This window comes from Gloeophyllum trabeum (assembly GCF_000344685.1).
Source record: "Gloeophyllum trabeum ATCC 11539 unplaced genomic scaffold GLOTRscaffold_00012, whole genome shotgun sequence".
NCBI lineage: Eukaryota > Fungi > Basidiomycota > Agaricomycetes > Gloeophyllales > Gloeophyllaceae > Gloeophyllum > Gloeophyllum trabeum.
Genome location: NW_006920421.1, coordinates 827,198 through 847,213, shown reverse-complemented (window position 1 = coordinate 847,213; position 20,016 = coordinate 827,198). Strand labels below are relative to the sequence as shown.

Genomic DNA, 20,016 nt, shown 5'->3' with positions numbered 1-20,016 from the left:
ATGGTTTTGACCACCAGGGCAAGTCGGTCTTGTTAGTCGTTGCAAGAGTAATCCATCTGAACTTTACCAGGTTGGCTCTACATGACTCAATACTTTGCGACCGCGTACAAGACCGGATCGTACCCTGCTATTACTAAGGACCAAATTTTCCTTTGGGCTCGCCCACACACTCGTAATGCTACATCGTCCGATTCCGTTGGGAAGCCCACCAACTACGAACTGGTATGTTTCCCTGTTATTGCCATGTACAAAATCTAATCCGCCGACAGGATCAGGACCAGTTATGGGCCGTTGTGTTCACCACAGCTGCCGCAAACGTTACCCTTTCTACATCTGCGGCGAAGAACCAGACATTTTCCGTGCCTGCGGGTCTGTCAAAACTCAACATGCCCCTTACTGTAGGCGGATATATGCAAGGCTCCATTATGCGGAATGGTAAATCTGTTGTTTCCTTGAAACCGTCCGGTTATACGTTTACCGCCACGCCGTCGAGTTATAATTATAATGCTTTTGTTGCTTACTCGACGTAGGCCAGTTCCGGATATTATGTATCGCTTATGATTGCTTAGTCTTGTTCTCATTCCATACCATTATACTGTGTAATTATGTATCACTAGCAATTTCTATACTATTTGTGATAATTTATCGTGATAGTCCACTAGAACACCGTCGCCAATGCACCGCCACAACCTAACGTTCATCTTCCGCTACGTCGTCTCCCCCCAATTTGCAGGTTCCTAACCTGCGCAGACGATTCCGAGAAAAACCATGTCTCAATTTGGCACAGGTGATGCACCGGAGACGCCGGTGAATCGTACACTAATATTCCAGCCGCTTGCAGATCGATAGACCATCAATTCAGAAAACCACGTATAGTCGGAGTGGGTCGGAGTGGGTTCCAGGGACGTCGGAAGAAGGTAGAGAAGTCCAGATAGTCCGTTTTCTGTCTCTCGGGGACTTGAAATTGCTTGTCCGACGTGGTCCGACTGTAAATGATTTTCAGAAAGTGGGCCCATCGATCTGCAAATGGCTGTCACCGCTTGCCTAAAGTTCCGGGACTCATCAATCAACACCGGCGGTATTATTCTTTGTGACTTCTCATGCTGTGATTTGCAATACTCTGCTGCTCAGACCCCTTGCACGAACCGGAGGGTTGGACCATCCTTGCGACTCGCTCAGAGCACAGCCTTTCCCAGACTTCGACAGCGATAATAGCTTGAACGCGTTCAATGACTGAATTGGGACAAGCTAATAAAGGTATAAACAGAGTCACAATCAACAAGCAGAAAAACGAAATGTCCATATCCAAAGCAACATCTGCCAACTCGATATGTGGGTTGCAACCTCATCAAGCTACATCGATCGTCGTATTTCACCAAACGCCTATCGGGGACGTGGGCGTTAGCTAGCTCCTTGGACAGTGTTTGTTTTTTATTTTTCAACTCACGAATTACAAGCCCAGGGTACCGACGACGGAGCCAAGACCGAGACCGCTCAGGGTGCTAGTGATCGTGGACGTGATGCTGTCACAATGTGCTATGAGTACATGGGTTCAACAATAAATGTGCCGTCCACTGACGTGCTGGCGACGCTAGAGAGGACTCCAGTAGCCTCGGTGTTCACGGAGGTCAAGAGGCCGGTAAGAGCGGTGTCGAGGGACGTCACAGTGCCGGTAACTTCAGATAGAGTCGAGGCCGGAACACTCGCGAGGGTTGTGGCCAGGTCCTACACACCAGAATTGTTATGATTACTTCAAACGGAGAATATCCCTTTCATACCGTGATGAGGGTGGTAAGTTCCGTGACGATGGTGCCAATGTCAACCTGCCTCTTCTTGAGGTCACCAGCCAAGCTGGCGATGTCAGTCGTGGCGGTCTCGACGGTGGTGACGATGTTGCTAATCTCTGTTCCAACCGAGGCAACAGTAGCCTCACCAGTGCTAACGAGGTTGTCTGCCAAGGACTGGTCAGCGAGAGCACCCAATGTGCTTCCGTGGTTCGCAACTCACTGATTTCAGTGAGGGCTGTGGTGACATCGCCCTCCATGGTGGTCAGGATACCCTCGATACTGGTAATTACATCACGCTTGCCGCCGTTGGGGGATGGCAAAGCGACGACGCTGGAGGCGCCGAGGGCGAGGGCGAAGACGAAGGATGCGATGCGAGGGAGCTGCATAGTTAGTGAGGCTGCTAGTATCTGAGGGCTTGCGATGTCCGATCTCGCTTTGGGGCGATGAGGATGAAGGACTCTCTGGCCCCGCCTTTTATGCAGTCCCAGTTCAATCTCAGACGAGTACGTCGCTAATGTGCAAAGTCATGACGCCAGCTGAATTATTCCTGCATCATTCCAGAAGAAAGTACTCAACAATATCCCAAGTGGAGCTGTTCGGTTCTGAAAGAAGCGGAATACCAAGTCTGAGAACTGGTGTTGATATCTTGAATTGGCAGGTGTTCTCGTCTCTACCTTGCTACAAATGCTTGGCTGATACATGCTCCCGTAACGCGTATATCTGTTCTCGGAGGTGAAGACGCCCGAGGCAGACTTGGTGTACCAGAATGCCGCGAAGACAACGCCCCCCCCCCTCCGATGCTTTTGGGCTTCCGCAAAATGCTCTTGGTGAAAGATCTTTATGTCCGAACGTTTTGGCAGAAATCTGTTCTAATATGGGCTCGGAACAGCGGACGCACATACAGGGCATCTGCACTCGCGAACGGAGTGGGAAGGGTAGGGTGACGCTACTGTTGCATATGATGCCACTGCACTCACCATAGCTCTCGCGCGGTGTTCGACTCTGTGAATAGCGGGCTCGACCCGGGCCCGGCTGGCGAGGACGGGATTCGCCCTCGAAGGAGATGACGACACTCCTCCCTCGGTTTTCAGAATGTTCCCAGGCGGTCATTGGTGCACGATGTGGCTGCTTTCGAGCAGCATGGTATTGTGACAATGCCCTCTATTCTATCAGGTCCTCGTGAGTGACTTCTGGTTTAAACATAATGTATGCCTGTCAGAACCGCCTCCAGGTCGCCGGTGAACGATCACCTGGGAAAGGAAGGTGTATATGAACAAAGATGTTGGTTCCTGCTTCCAGCTCCAGCATTAAGCTTAAGCTTGCTAATGCTAACGGCAATCAATCAGATTCCCGTGTGACCAGTCGTGGTCTCCTCGCCCTATATTCCTTCTAATGCCCTGCATGGACGGTTAGTGCGGATGGGTACTAGTGCGGAGGTCCGACAATACTCGAAGACTACTTACTGATCCACCCAGTGATAGGCGTTGCACTAGGCAATGAGTGAGCGCACGTGTTGTGATGTCAATGTCCCCCATCATGATGTTACGAGTGTCCGATTCCGACGATGAGCTTAATGGTATTGTTAGGTATTCTCGGGGGAATCAGAATAAATACATTTGCCTATAGCTTTGCCTGAGGGCCACTACCTGAGCATACAAAGTTGGCAGTTCAGTTGTTCCAGTATATTCCGACAACCGGGCATGAATAGCTGAGTGCTTCTCGGAGATCTCGAGAGGTCATGAAAGACAAAGGTTGCACCACCTGTCAATGCTCATTTCAGATGAGGCTGAATAGGTGGGCAGGAGGATTGTCCAGGGGAGCTCTTCGACGCTCTGGAGGGGGGTAGCGATTCCGAGTCGATGGTCGTCTCGACCAGTGAAGGTAACGAACAGAAGCTATATTCAACCCCTGACCACGAGTTTAGGCAGGTACATACCGGTTCTCAGCCAGCACACCCGATCGGTTCGCGAATACTTGTCATATGGAACTACTGTGTGCCATGAGGCGACGACGAAGACTTAGACGGTAGCAGAAGGATGTCAGAGTATGCGGGCATCCACAATAGTAGCGTATGGTCTCACCCTTGTGTCCTCCGGAGCTCGGGACCAGATAAGTATAGCTCAACACTTGCATATGAAGCGGACCTCCTTCCTACCGGCAGCCGCTGGATGCAGCTCAGGCTGCAGTCAACAAGACCGGTCAGAGAGCTTATTCAACACCTTGGTCGGGATCAGTATAATTATTTGGCTTGGTTTACATACCTCCGAGCCGCAACGCGTAAAAGCAGCGGAATAAGAATCGTTTAGTGGGAAGCATTAGATCAAGCTGACGTCCACACGAGGGTCCGGAAGTGTATTGGATGTCTCCTCAGATGGTAGCCAATGCGCAACATACCATACTTGACTTCGGACAGTCGACATCAAAGGTCTCGCGACATCCTTTAACCCTCTAGTGGCGATCCGCGGTACGGGGGGTTATTTGATAAACGCGGGTCATCCCACAGGAGGTCCAATGAGATTTGATCGCACAGCCTAAGCACGAGGGGCAAATCCCCAGAAATACGCTGCATTTCTTCAGAGGGAGGCCGTTGATCCTCACACTCACCTTCTCTACTGCGAGCGTGAATTGTCCTCTTACTCACGGGCTCCACATCACGCATGGACGATGCCCACAGACCCCGGTTTAGGCGTGAATAGTGCATTTATCCAGGGAGAGAAAGCTAAGTTGACGTGTGCGGTCGGAAGAACAGCGTAACGTTTGATACATAGCTTGAGATCACCTGACCCATTGAGGAGGACACCGCGATTGGTCCCGTCACCCAGGCCTCCTGTGCACCTATGATATACTCAGTAACTTCAGCCTGTATTGCTTACGTACTCGTCGACGTGCCAATATTGAAACCACGAAAGCCAGTGGTCAAATCCTCCGCCCATAACATGGTACAAACACGGCCCGACACAACACACCACCTAACCCGTCCCCCTCCCTCCTCCCATCCCATACCCTTACCGCGCTCGCCACTTACCCTTTAACTCCCCAGCAACTTACTAACCGGCGTCGCCCCGGGATAGAAGCTCGTCGGAATCGTCGGGATGGGAATACTCGTCGTGAACCCAAAGGCGGTCTTCAAGTCCGCTGCCATCGTGGGCGCGCTGTACCCGCTCGGCGCGGAGCTCACCGTCGTCGTGGACGCCGCATAGCTCGTGTGCGACGAGCCGGAGCGGAGACAGTAGCCGGACCCGTAGGCACTGCGGCAAGCGTACCATTGCGAGGAGCCTTACAGGGAGATGGTCGTTAGGCTGGCAGGGATAAGAGGGACGGGAGAAGGGGAAGGGGGGGCGTACCGGACTCGGTCCACATGGCGAAGTTAGAGATGGAGATGGAAGTGCAGGGAGCCCCGTCGGCGCAGATGACGCGAATCGGGCCGCGCGCGCTGCCCGATGCTTCCGTGCCCTTCCAATTCTACCACTCCCAGAGTTAGCTGCCGGATGCTAACAGCCATATAGGATAGGAAATGTAGCCCACTGAGAAGGTGATGTCGGAGAGCTGCACGCCGTTGCCATCCTGCGTGGACTCGCTGGACCAGTACTGGTCAATGTTCAGGGAGTATGCATTCCCGTGACCGATGAAATTCTCGAAGGTGACCGATTGGACTGTCCCACTGCCGCCGTTGGACTTGATCTATAGAGATACAAATGCATGATATATATCTTCAGCGAAGTTCGGGCTGGAAAAGGGAGGAGAGCCTTACCATCATCATCTGGTTGGACGACCAAGTGTAGACATTCCTGTACTGTACGTTGGATATATTCGTGCCCGTGCCGAGCGACCCAATGGCACACCCGCCGCTCCAATTACAGTAGATATCTTCGACAAGTATATGGCTGGCAGGACTCTTCACCGTCACGCATTCGTCCTTGTTCGTCACCTCCACATCATGAATCCATATATTCGTGCCCCACACGTCGACCCCATCCAGGCCTCCATGGTCGCCCCCGCGTATGGCCATATTGTACACCTCGCCGTTCGTGCACGTGTCCATCACGAAATGAAATGCGGGCGCGTCGACGAGGACGATGTCGTGCACGGAAAACGAGGTCACCGCGTACAGCCGCAGGATGCGTGGGCCGGTGATGGAGCCCTGCGCGTGGAAGGTGTACCCATTGCCCTGCACGCCGCCCTTGGACGTGCTGCTGAACAGCTCGAAGTCAGTCGAGTGCTCGATGAAGATCATGTTCCCGCCGGCGGTGCCCGTGCGGTAGATCATCCCGTCGAGCTGCAGCGCCCAGGCGTTACCGCCGCTGAGCGTCTGCCAGGTCGCCAGTGCGTAGTTGCCCGAGGGGACGACCACTATATGCGCTTGTATGTTAGCGGGCGCGCAAGGGGAAGGCAGACGTTACGCACCGACACCGCCGGCCTTGCACGCGTTGAAGGCGGCGAGCAGGGGCGGGCCAAGGTCAGTCGAGTTGTCCGCTTTGGCGTCGTAGTCGAGGACGTTGCATGTCTTCTTGCCCGCTTTGGCTGAGCGGCTGGTCAGTGGGCCCACGCTACCCGACAGCTGTCCGAAGACGAGACCGGGAAGGAGCGCGAGGAGCGCGAGGCATAGGGGCGAATCGTACAGACGCATCCTGGTGAGCACTGAGCCAAGGTGCGCCGAGGAAGCAATCACAACCGGAGGCTTTTTTATAGACAGTACCTGTGGTTTCAAATCGAGGTGGCTATACCGTAAGGAAGGAAGCACGAAGTTTGTCTGTATGGGCGGTCCGCGAGGAGCCTCTGAGTTGGAAGAGGATCTGGATCAGGTGCTCTACGAGAATCGATAGTCGTCCAAAGATGCAGGGACAAGCCCGGACGGTACCGACAATGCAAATGTCAAAGCAGAGAAGTAAGGCAACGGTCCGATGAGACCACAAGCGACGGTCGCAGAGGGCATTGAGTTTATCCGCCAAACTCAAGATCTAGCTTAAAGGACTGGGTTTGCTCGCTCTCGTGAGCCGTTTTGACTTTGCGTAGAAGAAGCTGCTATCCATACGCGGTCCGCGCGGTAACCATTATCGTCCAGAATGTGGACGGCCCCAATCAGGTGGTTAAGGAAAGCGAGCTTTGTTGGGGAAGTCGGTGCAGATTAGGGAACGGGAGACACAGCGGTGCGGAAAGGTCGCTGGCGGAAGCAGAGAAGCACAACAACTGACCGAGACGACCATATGCGACAGTCACGGAGAAGTCGTCCAAATGATGGCCTAGCTCTTTTTCAACGTCAAATAAATCCGACGGAACGCTCACAAGGCTCGCAGGCCGCCGCTCAGTGTCAAGCAGTCGCCAATGACCGTCCACAACGCGAAGGATTTCATTAGTCCGCACTGCCGCTAGCAACGATGGAAAGGGCTTCTAGCAGGATATCCCTTCGCAGTAATTCGTAAACGACATTTCCCGACCCAGTGCGATACATCGTGCAATGAAGTCAGGGGGACGAACGAAGGCAACGTACCGGAGAAGGAACTGGTGGTTGTCACCGTCGCGAAAGACACCGACCACAGGCCGGGCCGTCGGTAGCCGGGTCCAAGACGGCTGTCACGTATCACGTGCTTTGGTCACTGTGTGCAAAGACGCGTCTATGAAGCGCTTGATCAAGTTGATGATGAAGTACGGGTCCGCGAGGAGGGCCTCGTCAACTCTGACTCCCAGTACCGACCAGCAGTCCACTCTATGGCCCAAGTACGTGCATGCGCATGGTTATCTCACTCATATACAATTCACAGAAGATCTCTTCAATAGTGGATCCTCGACAGTAGCGAGTTCAAGCAGGATCTCGACAATAATGCTGGCCTCTCATCAAAGATTTGTTCCATCCCCCATAATTCTGATGACCTTACATCTACGAGTGTTAGTCGTGGACTAACGTTCTTTGGCTGCAAATGCAGAATCCGCTAGAGTTTCATATTTCCCGAACTCGCTACCTCTCAATGGGGACAACCCAATCACCAAGTGCGTCGATCTTCCTCGTCGTATCGCATGAACTCAAACTGACAAGTATTCCGCACCCGATGTTCCAAATTGCCTCCATGTCACTCACAGGCGCATCTTCATCGACCAACGCCATCGGCAGCTTCCCCGCCAACACGATCCCGCCCACCCGAACTTCGGGAAATTTCTGCAACGCGTGACGGTCGTCGCGCGCGGTACAGGCTCTCGCCCGTGCCACTGCGCTCGGACATGTGCAGCCAGCGCTTCGCGCAATACTGCTTTGACCCGCAGAACCCGCCAGGCAGGACGAGCTCCCGGGAGCCGCAGTTTGCGTTCGTCGAGCCCGGAGTTGTCGGTCTTTTCGACGAACGAGGCGGCAATGATCGGGGGCTTCGCGGGGCTGTTTCTCGCGGTCGCGCTACTTGTTACATTTGTGTGCCTCTTGGCCTTTTGCTGATGGTGCGAGTACCCTCGGCTGACTTTGATCCATACGATATGGTGGAAGAAGCGCAAGCATCGAGAGGCAGAGGACTCTGTTCTGAAAGACTTACACGATGACGATGACGCTGCTTCTATTGACGAGTGGCGGCCTCGACAAATACGAGCTGAAGCCTAGAAAACGAGGCTGGCTTGTAAGGGGACGATAGATCTGCAGTTTTGTTTGGGTTTTAGACGTCGCTTGCATATCACATTTCGAATTTCTATTATGCTGTCGACTGCTTTCCGATTGTAACGAACTCTGCACCATTTCGCTCCAACGATTCCGGCATGACTACCACATCACGTGTAGCTATTCGACTATGCTCCATATTTCCGCCATACATTGGCTGCCTGTGTGCTGTGGCCCTTATATATCTGGAGGTTCCGTAAGTCTTGATTCGAGAGCTGACTAGTACTGAGAGAAAGCGCGTACCTGGCGTTCATCTACATCTTCGGAGGGGACGTCTTTGCCTTGTTGTCAGTGGCAATGGTAGTGTGCGATGACTCCGCGACGGTAGGGCTCTTCTTGTCCGAGGACTTCTGAATCGAGCGCATGACCCTCTCCCTGAGACAAAAAGAGTGGGAGGAACCGGATGCGCCGTACTTGGACCGCAGCGCCCCAAACGCAGCAGCGAGGTCCTTGCCGGTAGAGGATGGCTGAGGAGAGGATGCTTTAGGAGCTATGGTGGTGCTGGACGCGACCGAGAGGGTAGACGCGGTATCGAAAGAGGTGGTAGACGCGGCGTAGGAAGATGCGGTGGAAGGCATGGGAGAGGGGTTTGCTGGGAAGACGGTGTTTTGTTTGATGTGATGACTGGAGGGGCAGGTGCTGTCGTGAGTCTCTAGGGGCATAGTGGTTTATATAGGCACGAGTGAGCAGATATGCGATGCTGCGGTTGGCGCGCATGCAGCCCGTCTAAAGCGCATAGCCACGATGACTTCGCGAGAACAACTCCAAAGCCACTAGTGCGCATTTCACCGTTAGACCTATCCTGCAGGCACTGTTTACAGGGTCCGGGGCATATCAAGTGGTCACCTGCGACTCAAGGATAAGTCAATATGGAACTAACACCATGCTGTGACGTGATCTGAACTCGCGCTCACTGGCTCAGACAAATGCGCAGCCGCCAAGGCTGTGACAGATGTTTGCAGATTGATGGGCCCACTTTTCAAAAATCATTTACAGTCGGACCACGTCGGACAAGCAATTGTAAGTCCCCGAGAGACGGAAACCAGACCATTTGGACTTCCCCACCTTCTTCCGACGTCCCTGGCACCCACTCCGACCCACTCCGACCATACGCGATTTTCTGAATTGGTGGTCTATCGATCTGCAAACGGCTGGAACAACACGAGTCATGTGCAACCACAACTACGCCGCAGCGGGACCCACTTAGTTTGAGTTGCTTGGCGTAGGGTATGCATCCGAGTCTGCCTCCCTCTCCCAGACACTAATCACGGTCTCGCATCGCGAGGCAACCACAAATCTTACCACATCACTGTTGCAAGGCTCACCACTGGCATCATGCGTTCGCAGTTTGCTGCGGGTGATATGGACACATTTACATCTTTTCTAATGCAACAGACAGCTATGAACATCCAACAGACAGCAGAGCGAGTGAGTCCCGCCATAATCTGATCTACGGCGATGCCACTGAGGACCACCCTTCAGCCAATAGAGGCCAGGACGCCGTGACCGCCGCTTAAGGGCGGTCGGTGTGGTTGATTTCACGGCTTGCGAATCGCGATGCCGAACCCCCCCTGGTGTCAGGATCTACGCCAGGTAGGCGCGCGTTTGTGGCATCATGAATGAGCGCGTCTGTGTCAGCCGCTAACCCTGCTAGGGGCGAGGATCATAGGTGTCACCCATGTATTATTGCCATCTAAAGGGAATATACATGATTTTCCCCAATTTTATGGTGGGTCCCTGTCTCCGTTACAAGCCCAGAAAAGTCTAGTGGCGGAATCAGGAACAAGGCGTTATGGATGATTGTAACCAAGCAAGTACCCATAGCACAGCGCGACCCCCATGAATTATTCATGGAGGCCGCGATTGGAGGAAAGTCACGATGGACGCGGATATCAACGCTGATATGAAGAAGACTGAGCTCAAGTCTTCCATGATATTCTTCAATCAGGGATTCTTGTTATATGAGAAGTTGTGAAGACAGAGATTCATACAAGCTGTGAGGCTCATCAACGAGTTTTGGTATCTATCTGAGAATTCACTGTCTGGAACATCCTAACCCTATTGACCCCCGTCCAGCATCTTCCTGACCCCATCATACTCCGGAAACAACTTGCTTAGCAACCTCCTGGCATACTCTCGAACCAACCTTCGTCCCCTCACCAGCTCCGTGAACCTCCTGTTTCCCTTCCCTTGACTAACTCCCTGCACAAGAAACGCATACAACACCACATCTACCTCCGTCATCTCTCCCGTACCATGGAAATACTCCCGTCCATCGCGCAGCCTGTCCTCCAGTGCCCCGACAAACTCCTCTTCCAGCTCGTACACCTCCGCCAGTGAGTGCCGCCCCACGCCGCCGTACCACAGCGCATTCGTTGTGCGTCGGCGGAAGTACCACGCGAGCAGCGGTCGGAGCGGCCAGCGGACGTGCGTGAACGTCTCCGCCGCTGTGACTGCCCACCCTTCGTCGTCCTGCCACCGCTCGTATATCTCGCACGGGTATACCACTTCCTCCACCCACGCCTGCCATGCGCGCGACTCGCCCTGCTGCGGCTCCGTCAGCCCGCGGTTCAGGTCCTTCCCTATCCCACGTTCTTTGAGTTGCTTGATGATGAGATGCGAGTCCGCGACGAGGAAGTCGTCGATGCCGAGGTACGGGACTTTCCCCTTGGGCGCGCTATTGGGGTATACGGGGACGACGGTATAGGGGAGCGAGACGGCGCGCAGGTAGGCTTCGAGCTTGTGGCAGAACCCCGACGTCCCTGGGCTGTCTGGCTTTGGGTTCGGGATGAAGTACGCGGTTAGTTTCGGCGTCTGGGTCATTGTGGTGGGTGGTTGTTGCTCGATAGTTTCCATGCTATGGATACCTCCAGTGATCCATATATAATGTTTTTCTGCTCGCGCGCGCCTCTGATTCCCCCGCAGTATCATGATACCTGCGTTCCATGGAATCGTGGGTACCGGAAGGGCGCCTTCCAAAGACATCTCACTGCATCGTGTTTTGCTGCGGCACACGTCGCGCGTCACCCGTAGCAATAGTGGCTAGGTAGGATAACCCAAGGGCGCTCAACAACCCATGATCCATCGTGGCTGCACGACGTATTCTCAAGTGGTACAGACATCTGGTACGACATACATTCAATACCACAGATTGTGAATACTGATCTTTCTGGGGAACTAACTCAGCCGGTCTATGTTTGCCTCCGGATTATAATTAGAGCCACGAACGCCACCTACACAGGACGCTAAGGTTAGGGTGTCATCGACTCCCTTCCAGTTATAAACGCCCTCACCGGTCTTTGCAAAGGTACTTATGCGGAATAATAGCACCTCTAGAGCACCTGAAATATGGTACTAGCACAGCCAGCAGGAATGGTAACAGAAACGAGTGCTTAAGCTGTAGGTCCGCTCCCCGTGATTTGCTGCTCTGGCATAGTTCGCTTCATCTATTATTTGCTTGGGATAGATGTCAGGGAGGCAATTGCGGAAAGTAACATGCGTCGACCGCTATGTACTCGATGTGTGTAGTTGTGAATTGTGCAGCGGTATGACTCTGTAGAGTCGACTCAAACGGTATTCCGGACGCGAACAACTGATGTCGACCCGCAACATGCTACGTACCCGACTCACTCGGACATGCCTACTGTTGGCATTGACTGCGCGCAACGCCGCACACGCCTCCATCGTACTCTCGCACCTTCAGGGAAACCTTGGGGCAACGGGCGTGCACTTCAGCGAGAATATCGGGGGTGCCGAGATGCCGCGGCATTCTACATATCTAATTGCCTTTAGTCATACGATATTGCGGGGGCGATATCCTCGCCGGTTGGGTGTGCCGCCCGTCATGCACGCTGCTTTGATCCAAATATACGCGTCTCGTTATCGCATTTTTTGTGGAGGGATGGATACGTATATAACTGACTCCTTCGGACCTGTCGTCCGCCCCTGTTCTCTCACCAGCTCGGTCTGACTTAGGCTGACTGCTTCACTAACCGGTGACGATGCAGCGCACGGCGACGACGGGGTCTAGTACGGTGGACGACCACGAGCAGGTGGATACCAAGGATTGTGCGGACGAGAAGAAAGGCGGCAGCGATGCACGCGAAGATGGGCTTGGGCCAAAAGTATTCATGGACGAGGGGAATATCAAAATCAAGATCCGCCAGAGCTGGTGGCAATACTGGTGAGCAGCGTTTAAATAATGGCGGAGGAGGCGCTTGCCTAACCTGAAGTTTACACTCAGGCGACCGAAGGACCCTCCCCCGCCTGCACCGACTTCACTCGACGCCGCACCCACCATCCCCCTCGCGAATGCTTCCATTCTTTCGAAACTCACCTACTGGTGGATCACACCCATCATGGTGCTCGGGTACCAGCGCAGCCTGCAAGCGACTGATCTGTGGAAGATGGACCGCTCGCGCGAGGCCGCGACGCTTTCGGAGAAGCTGGACGCGTCGTGGGACCGCAGAGTGCGCGAGGCGGAAGAGTGGAACGCGCGAATGGACAGAGGAGAGATACACCCGTCGTTCTGGCTCAGGATGTCGTGGTGGTGGGCCGGGGTGTGGGGCCTGTTTCGCAGGCCGGGCAAGGGAGGGAAGAGGATGAGCAGGGAAGAGAGGGAGCGCAGGTGGAGAGAGGTTGAGGGGAGGAAGGCGCCGAGTCTGGCTTGGTCGCTTAATGACACATTTGGTTGGGAATTCTGGGCTGCGGGCGCTTTCAAGGTGCGTATTCCTCTCAATACATTTGGACGCGCATATATCAACTTTCTTGCTTCGGTTTGTAGATTCTCGGCGACGTCTCACAACTCATGGGCCCTTTAGTAGTCCGCGCTATCATCACTTTCGGTCGGAACCATTACACCGCCATTCAGGCGGGCAAGCCTCCCCCGAGTATCGGGCCGGGAGTCGGAATGGCGATAGGCCTGTTTTGTCTCCAAGTCTCTGCTAGCGTCGGGCAGCACCAGTGGTTCTGGCGTTCCATGACTACTGGTGTCCTTGCCCGAGCGGCTCTGACGGCGTCCATCTACAAACGGGGAGTGAACCTCACAGGTAAAGCCAGGGTGAAGCTCAACAACGCCGCGTTGGTAAATCATATCAGCACGGATGTCAGCAGGATCGACGCTGCCGCCCAATGGTTCCACGCAGCCGGCACCGCGCCCATCCAGGTCACCATCTGTCTCATCATCCTGCTTGTCCAGCTCGGCCCCTCTGCGCTCGCGGGCTTTTCCCTGTTCTTGATAGTCGCGCCGGTCCAGGAGCGCGTGATGAACTATCAGTTTAATGTCCGGAAGCACTCGATGAAGTGGACGGACATGCGCGCGAAGCTGCTGCTCGAGATCCTCGGCGCGATGCGCGTGGTGAAGTATTTCACGTACGAGAACCCGTTCCTGAAGCGCATATTTGGCATACGCAAGAAGGAACTCGACGCGATAGAGAAGATACAGTATGCGCGCTCGGCGAATATTGCCCTCGCGTTCTCCGTCCCGGCGCTGTCGGCTACTCTCGCGCTCCTAGCTTACACTTCCACCCGCAGTGGCTTCGACGTAGCTATTATATTCTCGTCGTTGTCACTCTTTCAGCTACTGAGGCAGCCGCTGATGCTCCTCCCCAGAGCGCTGACTGCTATCACGGATGGTCAGAACGCGTTGTCCCGCTTAGCCGTAGTATTCGAAGCTGAGCAGCGGAAGGACGATGCGCTGGTCATCGACCCTGACCAGGACGTCGCGGTGAAAGTGCTCGACGCGACGTTCGAGTGGGAGGAGAATACCAGTCCCGGTGAGTCCATGAGTGGGGGCGGAAAGAAAGATAAGAAAAAGGATAAGAAGAAGAAAGGAGGGATGGTACAAGAGAGGAAGGAAGGTGGCAAACCGTTCCAGGTGAAGGATATCAATATGACTATCGAGAGAGGCCAGCTGGCGGCTATTGTGGGGCCCGTAGGTAGCGGGAAGGTGAGCACGTCTCGCATTGTCGCGTAGGGGACCCTCGGAGATCGCTTACTGTATTTCAGTCAAGCTTCTTGCAAGGCTTGGTGGGTGAGATGAGGAAAGTGAAGGGCGAAGTTACGTTCGGCGGAAGGGTGGCATATTGTCCACAGAGTGCCTGGATCCAGAATGCTACGCTGGTGAGTGGTCATATGTACCCGCTTAGACTGGTTCAACGGGTATTTTAAGCTCCGTTGCTGTTCTCCAGAAAGATAACATTCTGTTCGGACAACCGTTCGACGAGGACCGGTATTGGTATGCTGTCGAGAAGGCTTCTCTTCTTCCCGACTTACAGGTCCTTCCTGATGGTGACCTAACCGAGGTATGTGCCGAAGTAATGGCTGTAGTGAGTAGTGTACAATGACTGCTCTAGATCGGTGAGAAAGGCATCAATCTAAGCGGTGGTCAGAAGCAACGTGTACGTACTGATACCCCTTGGCTGCCTCCTGTAATTTATCAAGATGGCTAATCGGTAGGTGAACATTGCACGAGCTCTCTACTTTGACGCAGATATTGTCATATTCGACGACCCTCTGTCAGCCGGTGCGTCAAATTACCTATCCACTCTAAGCTTGCAGGATTCATGTACATTATTCTTCTGCCTTAGTCGATGCCCATGTCGGGAAAGCTCTATTCGCGGATGCAATCATAGGTGCATTGAAAGCTCGGGGAAAGACCGTCATTCTTGTTACACATGCCCTACACTTCCTGTCCCAATGTGACTACATCTACACGATGGACGATGGCCGCGTCGTTGAGCAAGGAACCTACCCACAGCTTATCGAGGCGAATGGTGAATTTGCGAGGCTTGCCAAGGAGTTTGGCGGTGAGTCTACCGAGATGCAAGAGGAAGAATCGGCAGAGGAAGGTGTCGAGGAAGCAAAGCCCGCGCTCCGCATGGATGTTGAAGAAGCCAAACTCAAGTCAGAGAAGCAAGCGAAACGTGCGGGGGCCGGGACAGGCAAACTCGAAGGACGGTTGATCGTAGCAGAGAAGCGAACAACCGGTTCTGTCTCATGGGGAGGTATGACAAACCCACAGCTCTCACTCGCATCTCGACTAACATAGTCGTCTGAAGTTTATCTCGAATACTTGAAGGCCGGCCGCGGGTGGTTGACGGCCCTTCCGGTCATCGGGTCGGCCATGCTCATGCAAGGTAGTCAAGTATTGAACTCGTATACCTTGATCTGGTGGCAGGAGAAGTGAGTGTAATTGTTGCATACATTGGGCATATCCCCTGATATATCGGATTTAGCTACTTTGATCGACCTACTTCATTCTACCAGATAATATACGCAATGATGGGTGTATCACAGGCCATATTCACCTTTACCATGTAAGCGTCTTCCATCCACTATGACACATATCTTGACATCCTACGATGCAGGGGTATTGCCATGGACATCATGTCCTACTACGTATCCCAGAACCTCCATCATGAAGCCCTACAAAATATATTTTACGCGCCAATGTCGTTCTTTGACACCACCGTATGTTTTCTCGCTTGTCTACTGTAATCAAGCATTCATCCAGGCTGCAACCCCCACTATAGCCAACCGGTCGTATTCTAAGTATTTTCGGGAAGGATATCGATAGTACGCCTGTTTTGTCTTTTCCTGTCCTTTCCATGCTAAGGCAGACCGCAAGCTATCGACAATCAGTTGCCTGGTGTGTAGTGCCCTGCGTTGATTTTCATGTCCCACTGATATGCCCCCATCTTGCAGTGTCCATGCGAATGTGTACGTATTTTATCCCTTTCGGTCGTTATGATCTTATAATATTATGTTACAGCTGTCTTGACCTTGGCCAGTGTCCTTGGATCGATAGTCATTATTACCATTCTCGAGCCTTACTTTTGTGAGTCGCGACTTTGGTCTGAAGGGATATGTGAGCTCATATATCTTGACTGCCACAGTGATCGCGGCCGCTGGGATAGCCGTCCTTTATAATTACTTTGCAAAATATTATCGCGCTAGTGCATTGGAGATCAAGAGATTGGGTGAGGCGCCTGGTACTAGTTCCTTGAGTTACCTCTTATCTATCGGTAGATTCCCTTCTTCGATCGTTCCTCTACGCTCATTTTTCGGAGTCGTTGACCGGCTTGCCGACCATCAGGAGCTACGGAGAGCTCTCTCGATTCGTGAAAGATAACAAATACTATATCGACTTAGAAGATCGCGCTCTAATCTTAACTGTAACCAATCAGCGGTGAGTGCTCTTCAAGCCCTCGTTTGGTCCTGTTTTAAGTGACTCTGGAATCGAGATGGCTGGCTATTCGGCTTGATTTTTGCGGAGCAATGATGACCTTCATTGTGAGTACAGTTGCCCTTTGATCAGTACTGTCACTGAACATTTCTCAGGTGTCCATGTTGTGCGTGGCTGGAATTTCTGGGATCAATCCAGCCCAGATTGGCCTTGTCCTCACCTATACCAGTGAGTCCTTTCTGTTTGTCCTTTCTACCTCCCCTGACTGTGGCTGCGTGCCTGACAGCGTCACTGGTCCAACTCTGTGGTATGGTTACGCGGCAGACAGCAGAGACTGAGGTAAGGCTTGAAGTCGCGGCAAACGACCCTTTGACTGATGCTGGACTTCACAGAATTACATGAACTCTGTCGAGAGAGGTATACGATTCTCTGTTATTTTCTTAATGAAACCTACTTATAGTCGTGCTCGGCCAGTGATCCATTACAGCCGCGGAGACTTGATAGAGCAAGAGGCACCCCACGAAAAGCCGGATTGCAAGCCTCTATCGAATTGGCCCTCAGAAGGTGCTATAGAGTTCAGGGACGTGAAGATGAGCTATAGGAAGGGCCTCCCTTTGGTATTGAAGGGCATCTCGATGAATGTGCATGGAGGTGAGAAGATCGGGATCGTCGGAAGGTACGCTGCACGAGGTCCGTCTAGTACGTTCCGGAATAACACTTCCTTAGGACTGGCGCTGGAAAGTCGTCTTTGATGCTTGCATTGTTCCGGATTGTCGAGCTCACTTCCGGATCTATCATTATCGATGGGTGAGTATTCATCCCCATCTCAACTGGGCGCACTCATATCGAGATACTCGTAGCCTCGACATATCGACGCTAGGCTTGAAAGATCTACGCTCAAAAATTTCTATCATTCCCCAAGATGTGAGCTAATCCGCTTAAGTGCAGTAACGTGAGATGGGTGTTAAACCTGTCTTCCTCTTGATTAGCCGTTGTTGTTCAGCGGTACGTACAATATTCAACTCTCAGACTACACGGTACAGCTTGCTGACGAGCGGACATAGGAACTATCCGCTCTAACCTCGATCCATTCGATCTCTACGATGACGCACGGCTATGGGACGCCCTCCGGAGATCGTACCTCGTTGACCCCGATGAGAGCAGCTCTGCGAAGTCGGGGCCTAGATATACACTCGAGACACCGATCGAAAGCGAAGGTGCCAACCTCAGTGTCGGTGAACGATCTTTGCTCAGTCTCGCGAGAGCATTGGTCAAGGACAGCAAAGTGGTGGTGTTGGATGAGGCAACGTGCGTATCTTGGTATCGCATGGTGCAAAGTAACCTTAACTGGTGATGCATTTCCAGGGCTTCGGTCGACTTGGAGACAGATAGCAAGATCCAGCAGACAATACAGACGCAATTCAGTGACCGGACGCTTCTTTGCATAGCTCGTACGTCAACGCCACTTTAAACATCGGGCCCAGTAAGCTGACGAAAACCCACTATAGATCGTCTCCGTACCATCATATCATATGACCGGATATTGGTGTTGGATGCTGGATTGATCGCCGTAAGCATCCGCTCGATTCCCCCGTCCTCTTCTCCGTCCTAATGGATCACCTTTGCAGGAGTTCGACACGCCGATGAATCTCTTCAGCCGCAGAGACAGCATCTTCCGAGCGATGTGCGAGCGGAGCAACATAACCCTAGAGGAGATCAAGCGAGCTAGGGAAAATATCGCGGGAGCTAGCGACACTCATTCAAAGCATTAGAGCGTTTGAGCCACGGATTGTGTAGCATAAACATCGATGTAGAGTACTTCAGTGACAATTGCGGTTGGGAATAGGTCCATACTAGGCTCGCGACGGTACAATGGTGATAGCATGAGCAATTACATCGTGCACCTGAAAGGCCACCCTCGGGCTCCGGGGAACTAACACCGCAACTATCTTGCCAATGAGGCACCAATGTTCGCAAGTCTCGCCCACAAATCTAGGGAAGTCAGTGGACGACCGGAAGCGATGGTCATTGCGGAGGTTGGACTGCGGTCCAAGGCATCCTCTCCGTACAAGCGACACTTTGATTAGCGAGTACCAGTGAGCCAGCGACACAGAGCTCGATGTGACACACCCAGCTGGTCACCAGCTGGCGATCACTTCATGTAAGGCCTCCTATGTTCGCGAAGCCAAGCCGAAGGATTTCGGAGCAGGACAGGGGGTGATCAATGATCAACAACGGTCAAAGCGCACACATTTCTAGAGTGAGCGCACACACTTCTAGAGTGGGCGCCGGGGACAGGACCTATGCAAAGTCACCTTGTTACCGGGTACATGCTAGACCGGGCATGGTATGGGCTATTATACCGGGCGGAAGAACACGCCGACCTCAGCTTTGAGACTTTCAATGGTCTCTGTCGGACGTCAGGAAGCCCGCTAGTGCTTGTCAAGGACCAAGACGAACGGAGAGCGTCAAATTTTGAGCTTCATATTTTGCAGCTACAATGACCACGGGCATTTGACGCATTGCGACGGTATGAGCCCCAGCCCCGGATTTCACTGAGCAAGGCCCGCCTCTGTATTAGCGGGAAAGATATGCAATCACCAAGCAGTCGACAGTAGTTGCACAACGGAGCCGCGTCCACTACAGGCACCAGGGCGTCGTCGGCCATTTGTCTCGTAGCCAACGCGGGAGACTCCATCTGAAGACGCTGCATAGCTGAACTTTCATCAGTCGAGAGATATCAATAAGGAATGGGATTGGTACAAACCTGATCACTGGAGTAAAGGAGAACCGGAGGGAAAACAAGAACAAACAGAAAACCTCTATGTCACCACGGGCAGTGATGGCCTTGTCGGGGGGTTTGACACCCGACAAGGGGTTTGTCTGCTTTTGTCGGGGTTTGTCTTGACGCCCGACAAGGACAGCACGTGATCCCCGGAGTAGGTTATTTTCTACTCCCGGATGCCGGTGCGCTAGATAATCGAGACTTGCATGTATTCAAACATGGCTGATAGTTTAAGACGGTAATGAATACTAAGGGATGAATATGGAGGCTCTACTAGTCTATTGTCATACTAGTACTAACCGTTGTGTGAGTGTGTAGGCCCGCTGGGCTCACTTGCTTCTTGGTCGACGGATTGTTTATTAAATTATAGCTACTATTAGCTAGTACATCATGCCATCGATGCCTTAAGTCCTTTTGTACTGTCCTGCCCCACGCCCACCAGTTCGACTGAGGTATCGAGTGAAATAATGCCGCTAAGCCTACTAGTACTAGTACTACAGTCTAAGCAAGGACCATTAATTGGAGCACGTGTCCTGGCAAGGTCACGCGTTGTCGCCTTGACCACTCGACAAACCAGGACCCCTGAAAATACCGATTGAGGTTGGATACCAATTCCGTAAAAAAG

General features: G+C 52.9%; 6 protein-coding genes across 6 annotated transcripts in view; 2 read left to right on the top strand and 4 right to left on the bottom strand.

Moving 5' to 3' along the window:
* GLOTRDRAFT_46535 (glycoside hydrolase) overlaps positions 1 to 530 on the top strand; it is a gene marked incomplete at both ends in the record, with an annotated part of 3,289 nt that extends 2,759 nt beyond the window's left edge. Inside the window, 3 exons of the mRNA XM_007870490.1 lie at positions 37 to 38; positions 71 to 222; positions 270 to 530. Of these exons, the coding sequence (XP_007868681.1) occupies positions 37 to 38; positions 71 to 222; positions 270 to 530 (415 nt within the window). The remainder of the gene's footprint in view (positions 1 to 36; positions 39 to 70; positions 223 to 269) is intronic.
* A 920-nt stretch (positions 531 to 1,450) lies between these two features.
* Positions 1,451 to 2,173, bottom strand: GLOTRDRAFT_131887 (uncharacterized protein; the record flags this gene model as incomplete). Its single annotated transcript, XM_007870742.1, has 4 exons — positions 1,451 to 1,523; positions 1,580 to 1,725; positions 1,779 to 1,951; positions 2,008 to 2,173. The coding sequence occupies 4 exons, from the start codon at positions 2,171 to 2,173 to the stop codon at positions 1,451 to 1,453; spliced, it is 558 nt and encodes a 185-aa protein (XP_007868933.1).
* A 2,425-nt stretch (positions 2,174 to 4,598) lies between these two features.
* GLOTRDRAFT_122631 (Rhamnogalacturonase A) lies at positions 4,599 to 6,506 on the bottom strand. Its single transcript, XM_007870741.1, has 5 exons — positions 6,192 to 6,506; positions 5,539 to 6,137; positions 5,313 to 5,468; positions 5,132 to 5,249; positions 4,599 to 5,063 (listed from the first exon to the last, which is right to left on the bottom strand). The coding sequence occupies exons 1-5, from the start codon at positions 6,412 to 6,414 to the stop codon at positions 4,816 to 4,818; spliced, it is 1,344 nt and encodes a 447-aa protein (XP_007868932.1). The 5' UTR covers positions 6,415 to 6,506; the 3' UTR covers positions 4,599 to 4,815.
* A 1,847-nt stretch (positions 6,507 to 8,353) lies between these two features.
* Positions 8,354 to 9,178, bottom strand: GLOTRDRAFT_117418 (uncharacterized protein). Its single transcript, XM_007870740.1, has 2 exons — positions 8,665 to 9,178; positions 8,354 to 8,606 (listed from the first exon to the last, which is right to left on the bottom strand). Exon 1 carries the CDS (start codon positions 9,081 to 9,083, stop codon positions 8,676 to 8,678), a length of 408 nt encoding a protein of 135 aa, XP_007868931.1. The 5' UTR covers positions 9,084 to 9,178; the 3' UTR covers positions 8,354 to 8,606; positions 8,665 to 8,675.
* Positions 9,179 to 10,512: 1,334 nt separating this feature from the next.
* On the bottom strand, positions 10,513 to 11,178 carry GLOTRDRAFT_7122 (uncharacterized protein; the record flags this gene model as incomplete). The annotated part of the gene is made up of 1 exon (XM_007870454.1): positions 10,513 to 11,178. A coding segment is annotated over one exon (666 nt), but the record flags the coding sequence as incomplete, so codon positions are not given.
* Positions 11,179 to 12,536: 1,358 nt separating this feature from the next.
* Positions 12,537 to 18,435, top strand: GLOTRDRAFT_64347 (ABC protein). The gene is made up of 29 exons (XM_007870739.1): positions 12,537 to 12,604; positions 12,665 to 13,142; positions 13,205 to 14,368; positions 14,428 to 14,541; positions 14,610 to 14,723; positions 14,775 to 14,819; positions 14,878 to 14,944; positions 15,009 to 15,425; positions 15,480 to 15,603; positions 15,657 to 15,737; positions 15,789 to 15,891; positions 15,954 to 15,996; positions 16,049 to 16,069; positions 16,126 to 16,140; positions 16,193 to 16,258; positions 16,317 to 16,400; positions 16,450 to 16,609; positions 16,665 to 16,713; positions 16,762 to 16,834; positions 16,893 to 16,945; positions 16,999 to 17,023; positions 17,081 to 17,282; positions 17,333 to 17,413; positions 17,467 to 17,530; positions 17,596 to 17,611; positions 17,671 to 17,914; positions 17,972 to 18,057; positions 18,115 to 18,176; positions 18,235 to 18,435. The coding sequence occupies exons 1-29, from the start codon at positions 12,552 to 12,554 to the stop codon at positions 18,376 to 18,378; spliced, it is 4,248 nt and encodes a 1,415-aa protein (XP_007868930.1). The 5' UTR covers positions 12,537 to 12,551; the 3' UTR covers positions 18,379 to 18,435.
* Positions 18,436 to 20,016: the final 1,581 nt, after the last annotated feature.

Bases quoted from the DNA above. Each gene is read 5' to 3' on its own strand.
- GLOTRDRAFT_122631 (XM_007870741.1), bottom strand. From the start codon at position 6,414: ATGCGTCTGTACGATTCGCCCCTATGCCTCGCGCTCCTCGCGCTCCTT. The intron at 6,138-6,191 runs GTGCGTAACGTC...AAGCGCATATAG, and splicing joins GTGCAAGGCCGGCGGTGTCG to TGGTCGTCCCCTCGGGCAAC. The intron at 5,250-5,312 runs GTGGGCTACATT...TGGGAGTGGTAG, and splicing joins TCTCCGACATCACCTTCTCA to AATTGGAAGGGCACGGAAGC.
- GLOTRDRAFT_117418 (XM_007870740.1), bottom strand. From the start codon at position 9,083: ATGCCCCTAGAGACTCACGACAGCACCTGCCCCTCCAGTCATCACATC.
- GLOTRDRAFT_64347 (XM_007870739.1), top strand. From the start codon at position 12,552: ATGGACGAGGGGAATATCAAAATCAAGATCCGCCAGAGCTGGTGGCAA. The intron at 14,542-14,609 runs GTGAGTGGTCAT...GCTGTTCTCCAG, and splicing joins GGATCCAGAATGCTACGCTG to AAAGATAACATTCTGTTCGG. The intron at 17,283-17,332 runs GTACGCTGCACG...ACACTTCCTTAG, and splicing joins AAGATCGGGATCGTCGGAAG to GACTGGCGCTGGAAAGTCGT.